This window comes from Hypomesus transpacificus, chromosome 6 (assembly GCF_021917145.1).
Source record: "Hypomesus transpacificus isolate Combined female chromosome 6, fHypTra1, whole genome shotgun sequence".
Taxonomy (NCBI): domain Eukaryota; kingdom Metazoa; phylum Chordata; class Actinopteri; order Osmeriformes; family Osmeridae; genus Hypomesus; species Hypomesus transpacificus.
In genome coordinates, this window is record NC_061065.1 from 789,121 (window position 1) to 801,421 (window position 12,301).

General features: G+C 39.8%; 3 protein-coding genes across 8 annotated transcripts in view; 2 read left to right on the forward strand and 1 right to left on the reverse strand.

Moving 5' to 3' along the window:
* The first annotated feature begins 1,152 nt into the window (after positions 1 to 1,152).
* On the forward strand, positions 1,153 to 5,066 carry LOC124468586. The gene is made up of 2 exons (XM_047021400.1): positions 1,153 to 2,048; positions 2,808 to 5,066. Exons 1-2 carry the CDS (start codon positions 1,221 to 1,223, stop codon positions 3,132 to 3,134), a joined length of 1,155 nt encoding a protein of 384 aa, XP_046877356.1. The 5' UTR covers positions 1,153 to 1,220; the 3' UTR covers positions 3,135 to 5,066.
* Positions 3,469 to 7,661, reverse strand: LOC124468585. 3 transcript variants are annotated; one of them, XM_047021396.1, is made up of 5 exons: positions 7,363 to 7,661; positions 6,507 to 7,146; positions 5,660 to 5,802; positions 5,253 to 5,561; positions 3,469 to 5,017 (listed from the first exon to the last, which is right to left on the reverse strand). In XM_047021396.1, the coding sequence occupies exons 4-5, from the start codon at positions 5,433 to 5,435 to the stop codon at positions 3,947 to 3,949; spliced, it is 1,254 nt and encodes a 417-aa protein (XP_046877352.1). In that variant the 5' UTR covers positions 5,436 to 5,561; positions 5,660 to 5,802; positions 6,507 to 7,146; positions 7,363 to 7,661; the 3' UTR covers positions 3,469 to 3,946. The 3 variants fall into 3 exon arrangements, with proteins under 3 accessions (XP_046877352.1, XP_046877353.1, XP_046877355.1); XM_047021397.1 differs by having other exon boundaries at positions 5,660 to 5,846; XM_047021399.1 differs by lacking the exon at positions 3,469 to 5,017.
* Positions 7,662 to 10,824: 3,163 nt separating this feature from the next.
* Positions 10,825 to 12,301, forward strand: part of clip2 (CAP-GLY domain containing linker protein 2) — a 101,041-nt gene continuing 99,564 nt past the window's right edge. For 2 of the 4 annotated variants that reach the window (XM_047021524.1, XM_047021525.1), the window contains exon 1: positions 10,827 to 11,387. The gene's annotated coding sequence lies outside the window, so the exon portion shown is untranslated. Of the gene's footprint in view, positions 11,388 to 12,301 lie in introns of all 4 variants that reach the window. The other 2 variants (XM_047021522.1, XM_047021523.1) reach the window with 2 other exon arrangements.

Genomic DNA, 12,301 nt, shown 5'->3' on the forward strand with positions numbered 1-12,301 from the left:
GGTCCAAGTAAAACTGGATGTTTACAACCGACTGGCTCCGAGTGGTAGAAGACATCTTACATAGGTCACATGCGCATAGGCTACTTATATTTTGAAACGTTAACAGCATATCTGAGATTATTTCATAGGAATGACCCTGATTAAAATAAAGAGAAGTGTCATGACTCTGAATTGTAAACATTAATGTTCGTGATAATGACAGAGTTACGTGGACTAGTTGTTTGGCTATCGATGTTTACGTTTAACACTTAATTTATGCTTTTGCATACGTAGCCTATGCTACATGCTTCAATACCCAAATAAATGTCCTGGTGCACGTAACTCTGTCAGGCTATTGCATTTTGTACTTCTGTCGATCAATTTCTTATTTCTTGTTAGTTAGCCTACTGCATCCAATTAGCGCTAAAGTGTAGTACCTACCCTTTCCGTTCAGAGTTAATGTAATGTGTTTTTGAGTTAATGTAATGTCGTTTTCCATTTGGGGGAGCGTGTTTTTGTATTGGGTTTTCATTTGAGGGATGTACTCATATTAGGGTGTGTGATTTGCACTTCAGGGCCACCGTAGTTTACTCTGCGGTACTGCACGCGACCGCCACCTGAGCCTGCATTTTCTTGCCCTTTTTTCAGGCCATTCAGAGCAACTGCCCTTCAAAATTCCTGTGCACGTCCCTGTGCCAAGGCTGTGTTGGGACAGGCAACAGTTTGCACAATAATTATATTTTTGTTGTGAGGGTACAATGTACATATTTTAGAAGCTTTGATGGAGATTAAATAGTGTGCAGCGGCTACCAGTAGAACTGCTTAAAAATATCAGCCTGACAAAATAAAAAAGAAAGCTAAACGATAGTGATGGAGCTCTCAAAAGATATTTGTTGTGTTGGTTGTAGTAGGCTACGGAGCCCCTAAAGGGACATGAAAAAAAAAAAAAATAATGAAAAAAAAAAAAAATCTGCAAGTTTCTCGTGCGCACGAGAAACTTTCTGGTGAGCACGAGAAACTTTCTAGTGCGCACGAGAAAGGTTCTAGTGCGCACGAGAAAGGTTCTGGTGAGCACGAGAAACTTTCTGGTGCACGAGAAAAAAAAAAATCTGCAAGTTTCTCGTGCGCACGAGAAACTTTCTGGTGAGCACGAGAAACTTTCTCGTGCGCACGAGAAAGGTTCTGGTGAGCACGAGAAACTTTCTGGTGCACGAGAAACTTTCTGGTTTTAATTCTTTGAAATGACAGAAAGAGGCTTAGTTGAGCTATATTTCCACCTTGGACTTGCGTATAAAGACATTAAAAGTTTGCTTGCGAGTCGTCACCACTATATCATCTCGGAAAGACATTTAAAACGCATTTTGAAGTTGTGTCGTCTGTTTCGGCGCAAGGGATACACTCATCTGGACCAGGTGATCACTTTCATTCATGAACAATTACAAGCATCTGGCCAACTGCATGGGTATAGGTGGATGTTTACAAAATGCAAGGAGAATGGATTACATGTCAGAAAAGAAGACATCCGCTTAATTCTAAAAGAACTGGACCCGAGGGGTGTTGATCTCAGAAGAAGCAGGCGTCTCCATCGCAGGAGCTATTTTGCGACAGGGCCCAATTACATTTGGCACTTAGATGCATACGACAAGCTAAAGCCATTTGGTATCTGTATAAGTGGGTGTATTGACGGCTTTTCGCGGAAAATCATCTGGTTGAACGCATTTACTACAAGCAGTGACCCCAAAATCGTAGGAGGCTACTATATGGAGGCAGTGGAGAGAACTGGTGGCTGTCCACGGATTGCCAGAGGTGACCGGGGCACCGAGAATGTAAAAGTCAGAGACTTTCAGCGTTTTCTCCGTCGCAATATACACGACGGTTCTGCCATTGACAGCTACATTGAAGGAGCGAGTACAGCAAATCAGCGAATAGAAAGCTGGTGGGGCTTTCTCAGGAAGGAGTCGATTGAGTTCTACATCTCTCTGTTTGTTGATCTGAAAGACCGTGGTTTGTTCGACGGTGGATATTTGGACAAAAGTCTAATTCAGTACTGCTTCATAGGTATCATCCAGGTGAGCTACAAATATATTTTAATCTTGTTACCCTGGCCCACATAACACCATAAATCACTCTTGCATTCATATTGTCCACATAGAAGACACAGCATGGGTGTGTTGGTGTTTAAACGTTAATGTAAAATTTGACAAGTGCATAATTCTTAATGATATAGTAGTTAATATATTTGGCATAGGCCTATTACCATAATTAGAACTCGATAAATGTCAGCTGGTTCCTTTGATGTCCAGCACGTATGTTGCTGTGTATTATATTGTATGTTCACTGATACATGATCAGTGGTAGCTGCTTTAGAAGAGAAAGAGAGGCCTGGGTTTTTGGTGGGAACGTTTAGAGAGACGGACCGGAGGCTATTTGATCCATCCCTCTAAACTGTCTGACATTACAATATAATATACACAGCAACATAAGTGTTGGACATTGCATGAACCGGGACAAATTCATCTAGTAATAGTTATTATATTACAAATAAATTCTGAAATAACGACTTGGACATGGCTGAATATTTACTGCTTGGACAAATACTGCTATTTAACATAATTTTTGTAGTCACAAGCTCGAAACAAGGTATAATTGTTTGCCATCACATACAGTTTATCCTAAGTCAAAATAATTCGAATAGAAAGCATTTGTCATCAAACATTTAAAATGTTTCATTTCCAGCCCTCTCATAATTTATGAAAGGCTCACATAATACTGTTATTAGTGATATCAGTTAACTTGTTCTCTTATTTTCTATCATGCTGTTTCTCCAGGACGAGTTGGATGAGATGATCTGTGTGTGGGATTCGCATGTCATCAGACCATCAAAGAATGACAGAGTACCAAGTGGTCGACCCAAAATCATGTACATGTTCCCAGAGCTCTATGCAACTCATGACTGTGTTTCCTCAGTGGAAAGCGCTGATGTACAGCTGTGTCGGAGTGGCTGCACATTTCGACCAGCAGTGCCATGTGACATAGACATCTACAACCTTTGCAATGTTCTGATGGTAGAGTCACAGTTGGTTCTCACAGCTGATGCTTACCAGGCCTTGGATTTGTACCTGCATTTGAGGAATACGATCATATCCTCTCTTTAATTTGAGATGGTACTACACATATCCAGATCTAAATGATCTGTCCACTGTGCATTTTTCATTTGTTTCTTTTTCAGCTTCATCTTGCTTTCATCAGTGTGATATCTGGGTTTTTTTCCATATCTGCTTTAGAATCAATATTTACTGAAGGCAAAATATTTGATTTGATACAAAGTATCACAAAACATATGGTAATGTTGGATGTATTTATGGCTATCTGTATACCATGACAGTTGAACTATGAATTAGAAACATGAAAGAACCTCAGACACCACCCTAAATATAGGACAATTATTTGATGGTTTGCAGTGGAAGTAAACACTTACAAGAAGGCATGTTATGAATGAAGAATTAAGTTTTTTTTATTTAACAATATTTTGCTATTGCTATGTGGCTCCAACCAAAATAGCCATCCCTTTCGAAATGGAATGTGCACTCACAGCCATTTTATCAAATTCTGACATGTACAGTATTTCAACTGCATAAAATATGCACATGAACATGTAACATTTGCACATGCCTGGTAAATTAATGCATACACATAAACACAGGTCTGACAGACTCATCAGTATGCATAAACAAAACTTGTATTTTGGACTTGAATACAGTTTCAGACTCCCAATGAACATTAAATTGGCAATAACATTCCTTTTTCAGATGAGTTGTGTAACTCTTATTCATGTCTTGCGGCAATGACAGTGCTGACAATGTTAAACTAATAGCAATGGTCTATGCAAAGGATCCGGACACTGCCATCAGATACATAATGTAACTTTGAAGATGGACATAGCAGTGTGTAAGATCCCGTCCGTCCATTACAAAATATTCATTTCAAAGCAATTGCCAGATAGGATGCTGTCAAACTCTGCACGAAAGTCTGGGTATGAACTGTAGGTGCATGGCAATTCAAGAACTGCTCCACATGTGTGTGCCACAGGCCTGCGACTTAAACCACACAACCTGTTAAAAGTTACTTTGATTGTGCCTTTGCACAGTACTGTGGATCCTGTGCAGAAGCGCAAGAATATCTCAAGTTTTTTTTGGTCAGTGCTTCTCACATACCGCAGCAGGTGGTTAAGTGCTGTTTGCTCCTGTTGATTCAGGTTCTCACTTGATGGCTTTATTATCTTGGCTACTTTCTTGTTTGTTGGCCTCTTAGATTCATAAAGTTCCATTATGCTGTCTTTTGTTATGGACATGGGGACAGCATTGTGAATACAGTGAATACTGGAGTGGAAACAGTCAATTATGAACTTTGGCTCTTGAAGAAGAACTTTGTGTGCCATTGTTAAAATGACAGGCTGGAGGTTGTCTTTAGAAGGCAGGATGTGTGAGCCCATCCTTGAGAAAAGGTCAAGTAAGTCCTCCTCAGCAGTTTCATCCATGTTGCCCTGTAGTGCTTGTTCAACCGATGCTCGCTCAGACACTGAAAGAAACCTGGCAAATGACATCATCAAGAGTTCTTCATCCACTGAACTGACTCCTTGACAACAGGCAAGAATAAAAGCTGGTGACAGTCTGATTGGGAGGATGTTGTGGTCCAAATATCCTTTCAACCAAACTCTTCCAACAGCTTGCCATTCCTTCTCAGAATAGTCTGGTTGCAATCTGGGCACTCGTTCATCTTCCCCCTCACACTGTTCCAAGAAGTGTTCCCAGAACGCAGAGTACACCTCTCTTGATACACCATCACTGTCCACCGCTCTCTCATTTTTTAACTCCATTTTTAGATTAACCGTGAGTACTTTGGGGTCCATGAAGACATTAAGCACATCTTGAACTATGCTTACTCGTCTTAATTTCACATACTGGACTTCTTTTTCATTTTTTTCTGGTGATGCAGGAATACTGTTTAACAATACAGGTCCGTCGTTCAGTGATGAATGCTGCAACATTTTCACAAAAAATAAATAAGGTGTCATCACATTTCTTAAATTATTAGTTGTTCATTATTCTCAAAAAGATTATGCTATGGATTTACTCCTTTTATTTTTTATAACAGATTTAATCTTAAAACAGCTTGGGCTGAAGGAACAAACTTAATTAAAAAATAACTTCATCAAATCATGACAGTTACGTTTTTGCAGCTTCATTAGAAACAACTCCACTATTACAATATACCTGCGTGGTGGTGAGGTCGTGTGGATTCCAGGGAAGAGTGTAGTCTTGATCATCACCATCATAATCAGAAATGGGTCCAAATTGTACTTCAGAGTCTTCAAGAGTTTCCTGGATGTCAAAGGCGAGACGGAAATCGGAGTCTTCACAGGGCAACTCTTCTGCATCTTGATATGACCCAGTCATTACATACTCTTCTTCAGATCCAAGCCTACTCGTGGAGTGGCCAGAATGAATCCCAACATCATCGTAAGATGGTGAGTTGAGGACCTCTGCGAGGAGGGGCTGGTCTTGAATTATTGGTTCTCCTGTCTGTTAAACATTAAATGTATATTAATACTGTATATGTGTGTGTATATACACATGCATAGCAGATTGGGCCTGTGAAAACTATTTCCATCGAAGCTTACTCTTTCATCGTTTCTCTCTGTTGAAACACTGGGTGCTGAATTGGAAGATCTCTGTAGATGGTCCACCTGATGATCATTTCCAGTTTTCTCGGATTGGTATTTTCTGGTTTTTTCCTTAGAGATCGCCTCTGCACTTTCCTGGTCTACAAATAAATTAGCAAATTATAGATTTGCACAGCTATGTTACCTTGTATGACGGGATAGAAAAAAGTGGGATGAATATTATGAAATTGAATTTACAATTCTTATGCTCCTGCAACACAACACTAATCTCAGATTGAGCACATAGCATAATTTTTTTTTTGCAAGCTTACTCTTTCACATGGGTTGGATAATGACAGCTTTCTATCTGCCTATCTCTGATAAATCTCTGAGAAGAGCAGTGAATATGCAGCACAGTACATAGACTAAGGCTACAGTGTGGAATGAGGTGGATCTTATTAGATGGGCTACCCTTTGAAAATAATACACTCTAATCAAATGCACACATTTTTACATGACATAGTACTGTGTCATAATGCACCTGAGGTAGGTGTGACATGCAGGCATAAGTAGTCTGCACCCATAGTGATTAATCATTTTTTGTATGTTTAGGAACAAAACAGAAATACAACATATGATGCATATTACTGGCTAAAAAAACATGGTCTCTTTTTTGTTAACCAATGGATACTACAGTTTAATGTGAACTACTAAACCTTTTAATGCATTCTATTTTCTGTGTGCATTCAATTCATCATCGAACAGTTGCTTACATTTAAACCATATTTCAATTAGTTAATTTTTGTGTCTAATGATTTCTATAGCAACATATTTAATAACAGAAATGTGACGGATAAGAATGTACCTTCATTGGACTCTCCTTTGTAGGCTCGAAGTCCGATGATGTATCAGAAAGAAGTATTGAGACGTCCTCAGGGTCAATTTGATCCTTTTGTCTGGAGCAGGTATAGATGCGTAGCATTCGTAGTTTAGTCTGGTCGTATAGCTGGCTCACCGTGCTCTCAAGGGGTACAGGGTTGTGACTGAAATCCCGGATATCAAATTGAAGGCCTTCAACCAGTCCTTTCGAAGATTGTCCATTTGGAAAGAACAAGCCTTTGCCAATCTCCAGTAGCTCCTCCATAGTAACGGTTTTCTCAACAGTCAGGTGCCGTGTTCCACCTCCATGTTTTGTTCTGACTTGATGAAAATCCACTTTATCGTAGTGGAGCCATCCCATTTCAATCCGTCGGTTGTCTTTGGTTGCATAGCTGTTGCCAACTTTACGGCTTGGGCCTGCTGCGGTGCCATTGTCGGCAGATGTTTTCAGTTGTTCCCGTTCCCTTAGTCTGTCTCTTACTCTCTGTATGAGACTGGGTTTCACTCCACTTTCTTTTGTCTCAGTTCCTTGACGACAAAATGCTCTCAGTGCGAGTCGGTCCCCATATCTCTATATACTGCTTTAATTCGTCATCAGTCATAACGTTTATGACTTTAATGTCGATCTGAAAACAGGAAGGCAAATTTGGTGACTCGTTTTGACATTTAGGCGAACATTATGTCAAAACATTTGGAAAAAAACACCAAATGGCCAAAACGGGTGGGAAAGGATCATTAACTGCTAGCTAGCACACTTGTCCTAACAACGTACGTTACAGCTAACGTTATTATATGTGGTTGAAGTTGATATTTCACATTCACAGCTTGAAGTCGTAGCCTACCTTATCATCTTTAAGTTTGTTGATAACACTATCCGGTAAATTTCTTTGGGTTTTCAGGAAGATGAATACCTCCTCCTTGGCATCCATTCTCACTAGTCTTGACTTCTCGGGCTCACCAGAAAGTTTCTTGTGCGCACCAGAAAGTTTCTCGTGCGCACCAGAAACTTTCTCGTGCTCACCAGAAACTTTCTCGTGCGCACTAGAAAGTTTTTCGTGCGCACCAGAAAGTTTCTCGTGAGCACCAGAAAATTTCTCGTGCTCACCAGAAAGTTTCTGGTGCGCACGAGAAATTTAAAGATTTTTTTTTTCATGTCCCTTTAGGGGTTCCGTAGTAGGCAGATGAAAACTGTAGATTAATTTTCCTAATAGTTTCCTAGTTTTTATATTTCATGTCGATTTTCTCTTATGCCATGTGTTTTCACCTGTGTATTTGTTCATTGTGCCATTTTAAGCACAAATTGACAATGCAGCAGTGTTAAAATAATGATTTCAAATTATGCTTTGTAGGATTAAACTTTTACATGAAAGATTATATTGATGTGTCTATAGAGAATACGTTTTTTTTTACATATTTTTTACAATGTATTATGAAATTGCTTAATATTAAAGTATTACACTTCATTCATTAAAGTTCATTGACCTGTATTTATTTTTCCATAACGTTTTTGGATGTAATATTTTTATTGTCTGTCATTTTACTGTGTCATCATGTGTCAAGATAAATAATTGCATTTATATTGTGCATTTTGATGATTTTGAACACTCATGGTGTTCCTCCTCATGAATGTATTATGTTAACTAATAAAAATGGTGTAGTATTGCCTTTTGAGTTCATGTGCTTGTTTGACTTTTACCACTAGATGGCTCTGTAGCATTGGACTAAATGTGGAGTTAGTCATGGTGATCTCAATGCTCTGGATCTCTAATGTAGCGCAAATATTGTAGCATAAATGTTATGACTAATAGGTTTAATATTCTGAGGTGCATAGAAGTTCTCTGTGGGTTAAGCAGGACAAGTTCATGTCACTGGATTATACTTTGTTGTATCGTCTTAAAAGTATGTAAACATATCTACACTGTCCTGTAAATTATTAATTCAATTCCTGTGCAGTTGCAATGAATGACATATCGAGAGATGTTCAAGACAAATGGATGAAGGAGAGACAACTTGTTGGTAATGTACAATCTAGCAGTCTAACCAGAAGTAAGGTCTCTCCTTGAGATTCCATAATGTCCATACTGCAACTACAGTTTTGCATCATGTACTGAGGAAATAAGATTAGAAATGGATGGAGACGTGTAAAGAGAAAAAGAATGATGAACGAGCCAAGAGGTTCTATACAGAGGGCACAGTGATCGACTGATAAAAATATTTTTTAAACGGTTGCTCATCATGTGACCTGAATACATGCCTTATGTTCTTTAATTTTCCTTGACTTTCATCAACATGTATAGTCATATTCTGTATTAAGCATCTGTGCTTCTCTTTGGTTCAATATGTCTGTCTGAATTACGTCAATACCACACATTTCTGAATAACAACATATTTGTGAGGGCTATGATTATATGGTCTCAAGTTGCTTATTCTGATGGACTCTACATGTGGTATCTGTTTGCGCTCTGTGGGACATTTCCTCAGCCTACACAAAGAATGTACTTCCGGTTGTGGTCTTAAATCTCTTATTGAAACATCACATCTTGCTTCTTGGCTTTCAAATGGACAACTGACCGGTAAATATCTGTGAAAACCTTGAATAGGTCAGAAACAATTCCCCTTGATCACATTTAGCTTGAGGTTCTTAGAAAGGGTAAGAAGGCACAGTATGGCGAAGGGGTGTAAGGGGTTACAATTTATGTTGTAAAGGGGCAGTTGATTAGCCTGGCTGCTAGCCCAACTTAGCCCCGCCCACAACAACATTTGGTCGGGAAGTTGGGTCTTGGGTAGCCTGGCTCTGCCCTCCTACGTACTTCCGCTCATTTGGATTTTGCTTCTGTACTAGGTTTGGGAGCTCGGCTCTGAAGTCGGTTTCCAGAAACACATTTTTTGTAGGTCCAATCAGCGAACATAGGGAGTGGCTGAGAACGATGACGTTAATGTCGTGCACTTGTTTGAGGAGTTCAGTAATGGCGGCAGAGAAAGATGCGAGCAAAACTATTCTGCGGTTGTGGTAACGCTGCCGAATATAGGTTAAAGCCGGAGCAAGAACATTCCTTGCTGAGTTTTGTTGGTGGCCATGATGTTGTGGCCCTCCTCCCCACGGGGTTCGGGAAAAGTTTGATTTCCAGCTACGGCAGCTAGCTCCGTTACAGTAGTGGTGAAGGAGTTGGCTAAGGCGAATGCTTGCGATTGGTTATGGCAAATCAGAGTGGCTCTGGGCGGATCCAATAGTTTTAAACTTCAACAGAGGACCTGCCTTCAAGGAAGTTAACGTTTGTCAATCGAGAAATCCCAGACCCTCTGTACAAATGAAATTTACGAGGGTCTGGTTAGGACCAGGCTAGGTCTGGGGTAGCTCGGTTGGGGAAAAACTATGTCCGAACAGGAGCTGTTCGGACCTATGAAATTGTCAGGCCGGGCTATATACGATGATGAACAGATGATCAACAGTAACGTAATCAACCACATCACCAAAGAGCGCTTGGGTTGAATTTGTTTTCAACAAACAACATATTACGTTGCTCTGATTGGTTGTAGGTCTATCCAATTGAGCGAAGAGGCATTTTTACGAGTTCAGTTGAAACACGCCCCATACTCACAGCCCAAAAGAGTTATCAGACTCATATAACAAATTTGAGTCGGGCTAGTAATCAGAAGGTTGCCGGATCGATTCCCCGCCCCGCCAAAATGACTTTGTGTCCTTGGGCAAGGCACTTCACCCTACTTGCCTCGGGGGAATGTCCCTGTACTTACTGTAAGTCGCTCTGGATAAGAGCGTCTGCTAAATGACCAAATGTAAATGTATTGTCTGGTGAAATGAGAGCAGAGTGCTTCAGAAGGAGTTCTGTGTATTGATATATTAGGAATACACAAACACCTGCTGAAGCGCTCATGCATTGCACCATAGAATGTTGAAGAAATTGTTTTAAATTGCATGTTATTTGCCTGAATTGTGATGCAGTTCACAAAACCCCAAAATATTTCCCTTCTTTTAATAACAAGTAGGCACCTGGGGAAATCAAAGCTGAACACTTAACTTAAAATTCATTTTTCAGCCATGAGGTAGATTTAATTTAAACATGGATCTCCAAAAGTTTAGTAGCTGAACCATTGAATATTCTCTATGTGAATACAGCCTATCCATTTTTTTCTGTATGCTGTATTTGCTCATTTTTACTGCATATAAACAGATTGATCTTCAAAATTCAATATGCAATCATCTAAACCTATGCCTGCCGTGATCTCATTTTAAAGTAGCCTGGTTGCTGTTCCATTAATTTATTTCTATCCAGTCATTACGCAGCTGACACGTCCACTTCCTTGCTCTTTGTTCGGTTGAGCCAGTGAAGGGGGAGGCTGCCACCGGCAGGGAGAAGAAAAGAGGACTGAAGATCTTTGCGCCTCAAGCGAAATACTCGAAACCCTACTCACAGAGTTCAATACACCACATGTGTGTACTAGCGAACATTGTACGTGACCCTAAAACGAAAATCTCGATACTGTGTGGCTGATGCTGTGTCGCATCCAAAAAAGACGGACTTTTGACCTTTTGGTCGGACGGGGACGTAGCAGTACATTGTAGGCTACTAGGCAGCGAAAAGTGGCAAATATCTTGGTTTCCTAAAGCCACGTTCTCCATAGGCTATGACCTGGTGTCTCAATCGCTGATACTGCGGCAAGCATCCTACCAGACTCTTCCTTTCAGCCCCTTGCTCAGCATCCATAATTTGCATCCTTGTGTGGCGGTACAGGGAGTGGCAACCTTCTAATATATCAAACAAGCTCTGGATCCTTCTCTTGCAGGGAAATTTAAAGTTTGCCGTCAATAGGATAGGCTACCGCTTACGCTTTTGTTGCACAAAGAAAGGTATGTGCTTCTTTCTTGCTTTTTATCCTTCATAACAGATGTGCTGGACAGAAATCGAAAGGTAGACCACGCCGCAGTACAACAATGGAACACATTTGGGTTGCATGTTCGGTTAAGCATATAGTTTCTTATAAAGCTCATCCGAATAAAAACATCAGGTGTTTAATCAAAAGATTTTTCGGGCTCAACATGCTACAAAAAGCCTGGCTCTGAAAACCCAAGACATGAGAACAAATTAAATAGTGTAATTCAATAGGCTACCGTGTATCCCACCCTTTTAAGGAAGCTATTAGGACGTCAAATTGTTGCTATGTAGCTTTTGTCATGTCAAAATAGATGTCAATGTGTCAAATTAGATGCCTGTTATATGTGGACTAGTGCTAGTACAAGTGTAAAAAATATATACATACAGAGGATTTCTCAAAATGGCCATTTAATGTCTATGAAGCCTTGGGTACAAGAAGGATGCTGATACTGGTAGACTATGCATTCTTCTTATTATTCTATCGGCATAACTGCAACATGTGCTGTACAGTCCAAGTATAGTGAACTGTTAATAATTAGGTATATCCTAGTTCAATTAATTCATCCATGGCATAGATTACAGCATGTGTCAGGATGAGGTAAGATCTATATTTGTGTTCATGTGTTTGGAAATGTACTATTTAATATTTGTTCCAAACATGTTGATATACTTCAAATTTATAATCATACATGCAGTTCTTAATAATACATTAAGTGCAAGAAACACACAATAAGGTTGTAGATGTTAGTTTGGTCCTCAGAACTACTACCCCGGAGGGGTGTGCAATCGTTGCAATACAGTGTGATTTAAAAATGTGTTTACATTTACATCGAATCTAAACAGACGTTTGATTGATCATGTGTACTCAATTGAAGTTAATTTTTTAAGT

Excerpts from the sequence above, each read along its gene's own strand:
- LOC124468586 (XM_047021400.1), top strand. The coding sequence starts at position 1,221 with ATGACAGAAAGAGGCTTAGTTGAGCTATATTTCCACCTTGGACTTGCG. Across the intron at positions 2,049-2,807 it reads GCTTCATAGGTATCATCCAG|GACGAGTTGGATGAGATGAT; the intron begins GTGAGCTACAAA and ends CTGTTTCTCCAG.
- LOC124468585 (XM_047021396.1), bottom strand. The coding sequence starts at position 5,435 with ATGACTGGGTCATATCAAGATGCAGAAGAGTTGCCCTGTGAAGACTCC. Across the intron at positions 5,018-5,252 it reads ACGACCTCACCACCACGCAG|CATTCATCACTGAACGACGG; the intron begins GTATATTGTAAT and ends AAAATGTTGCAG.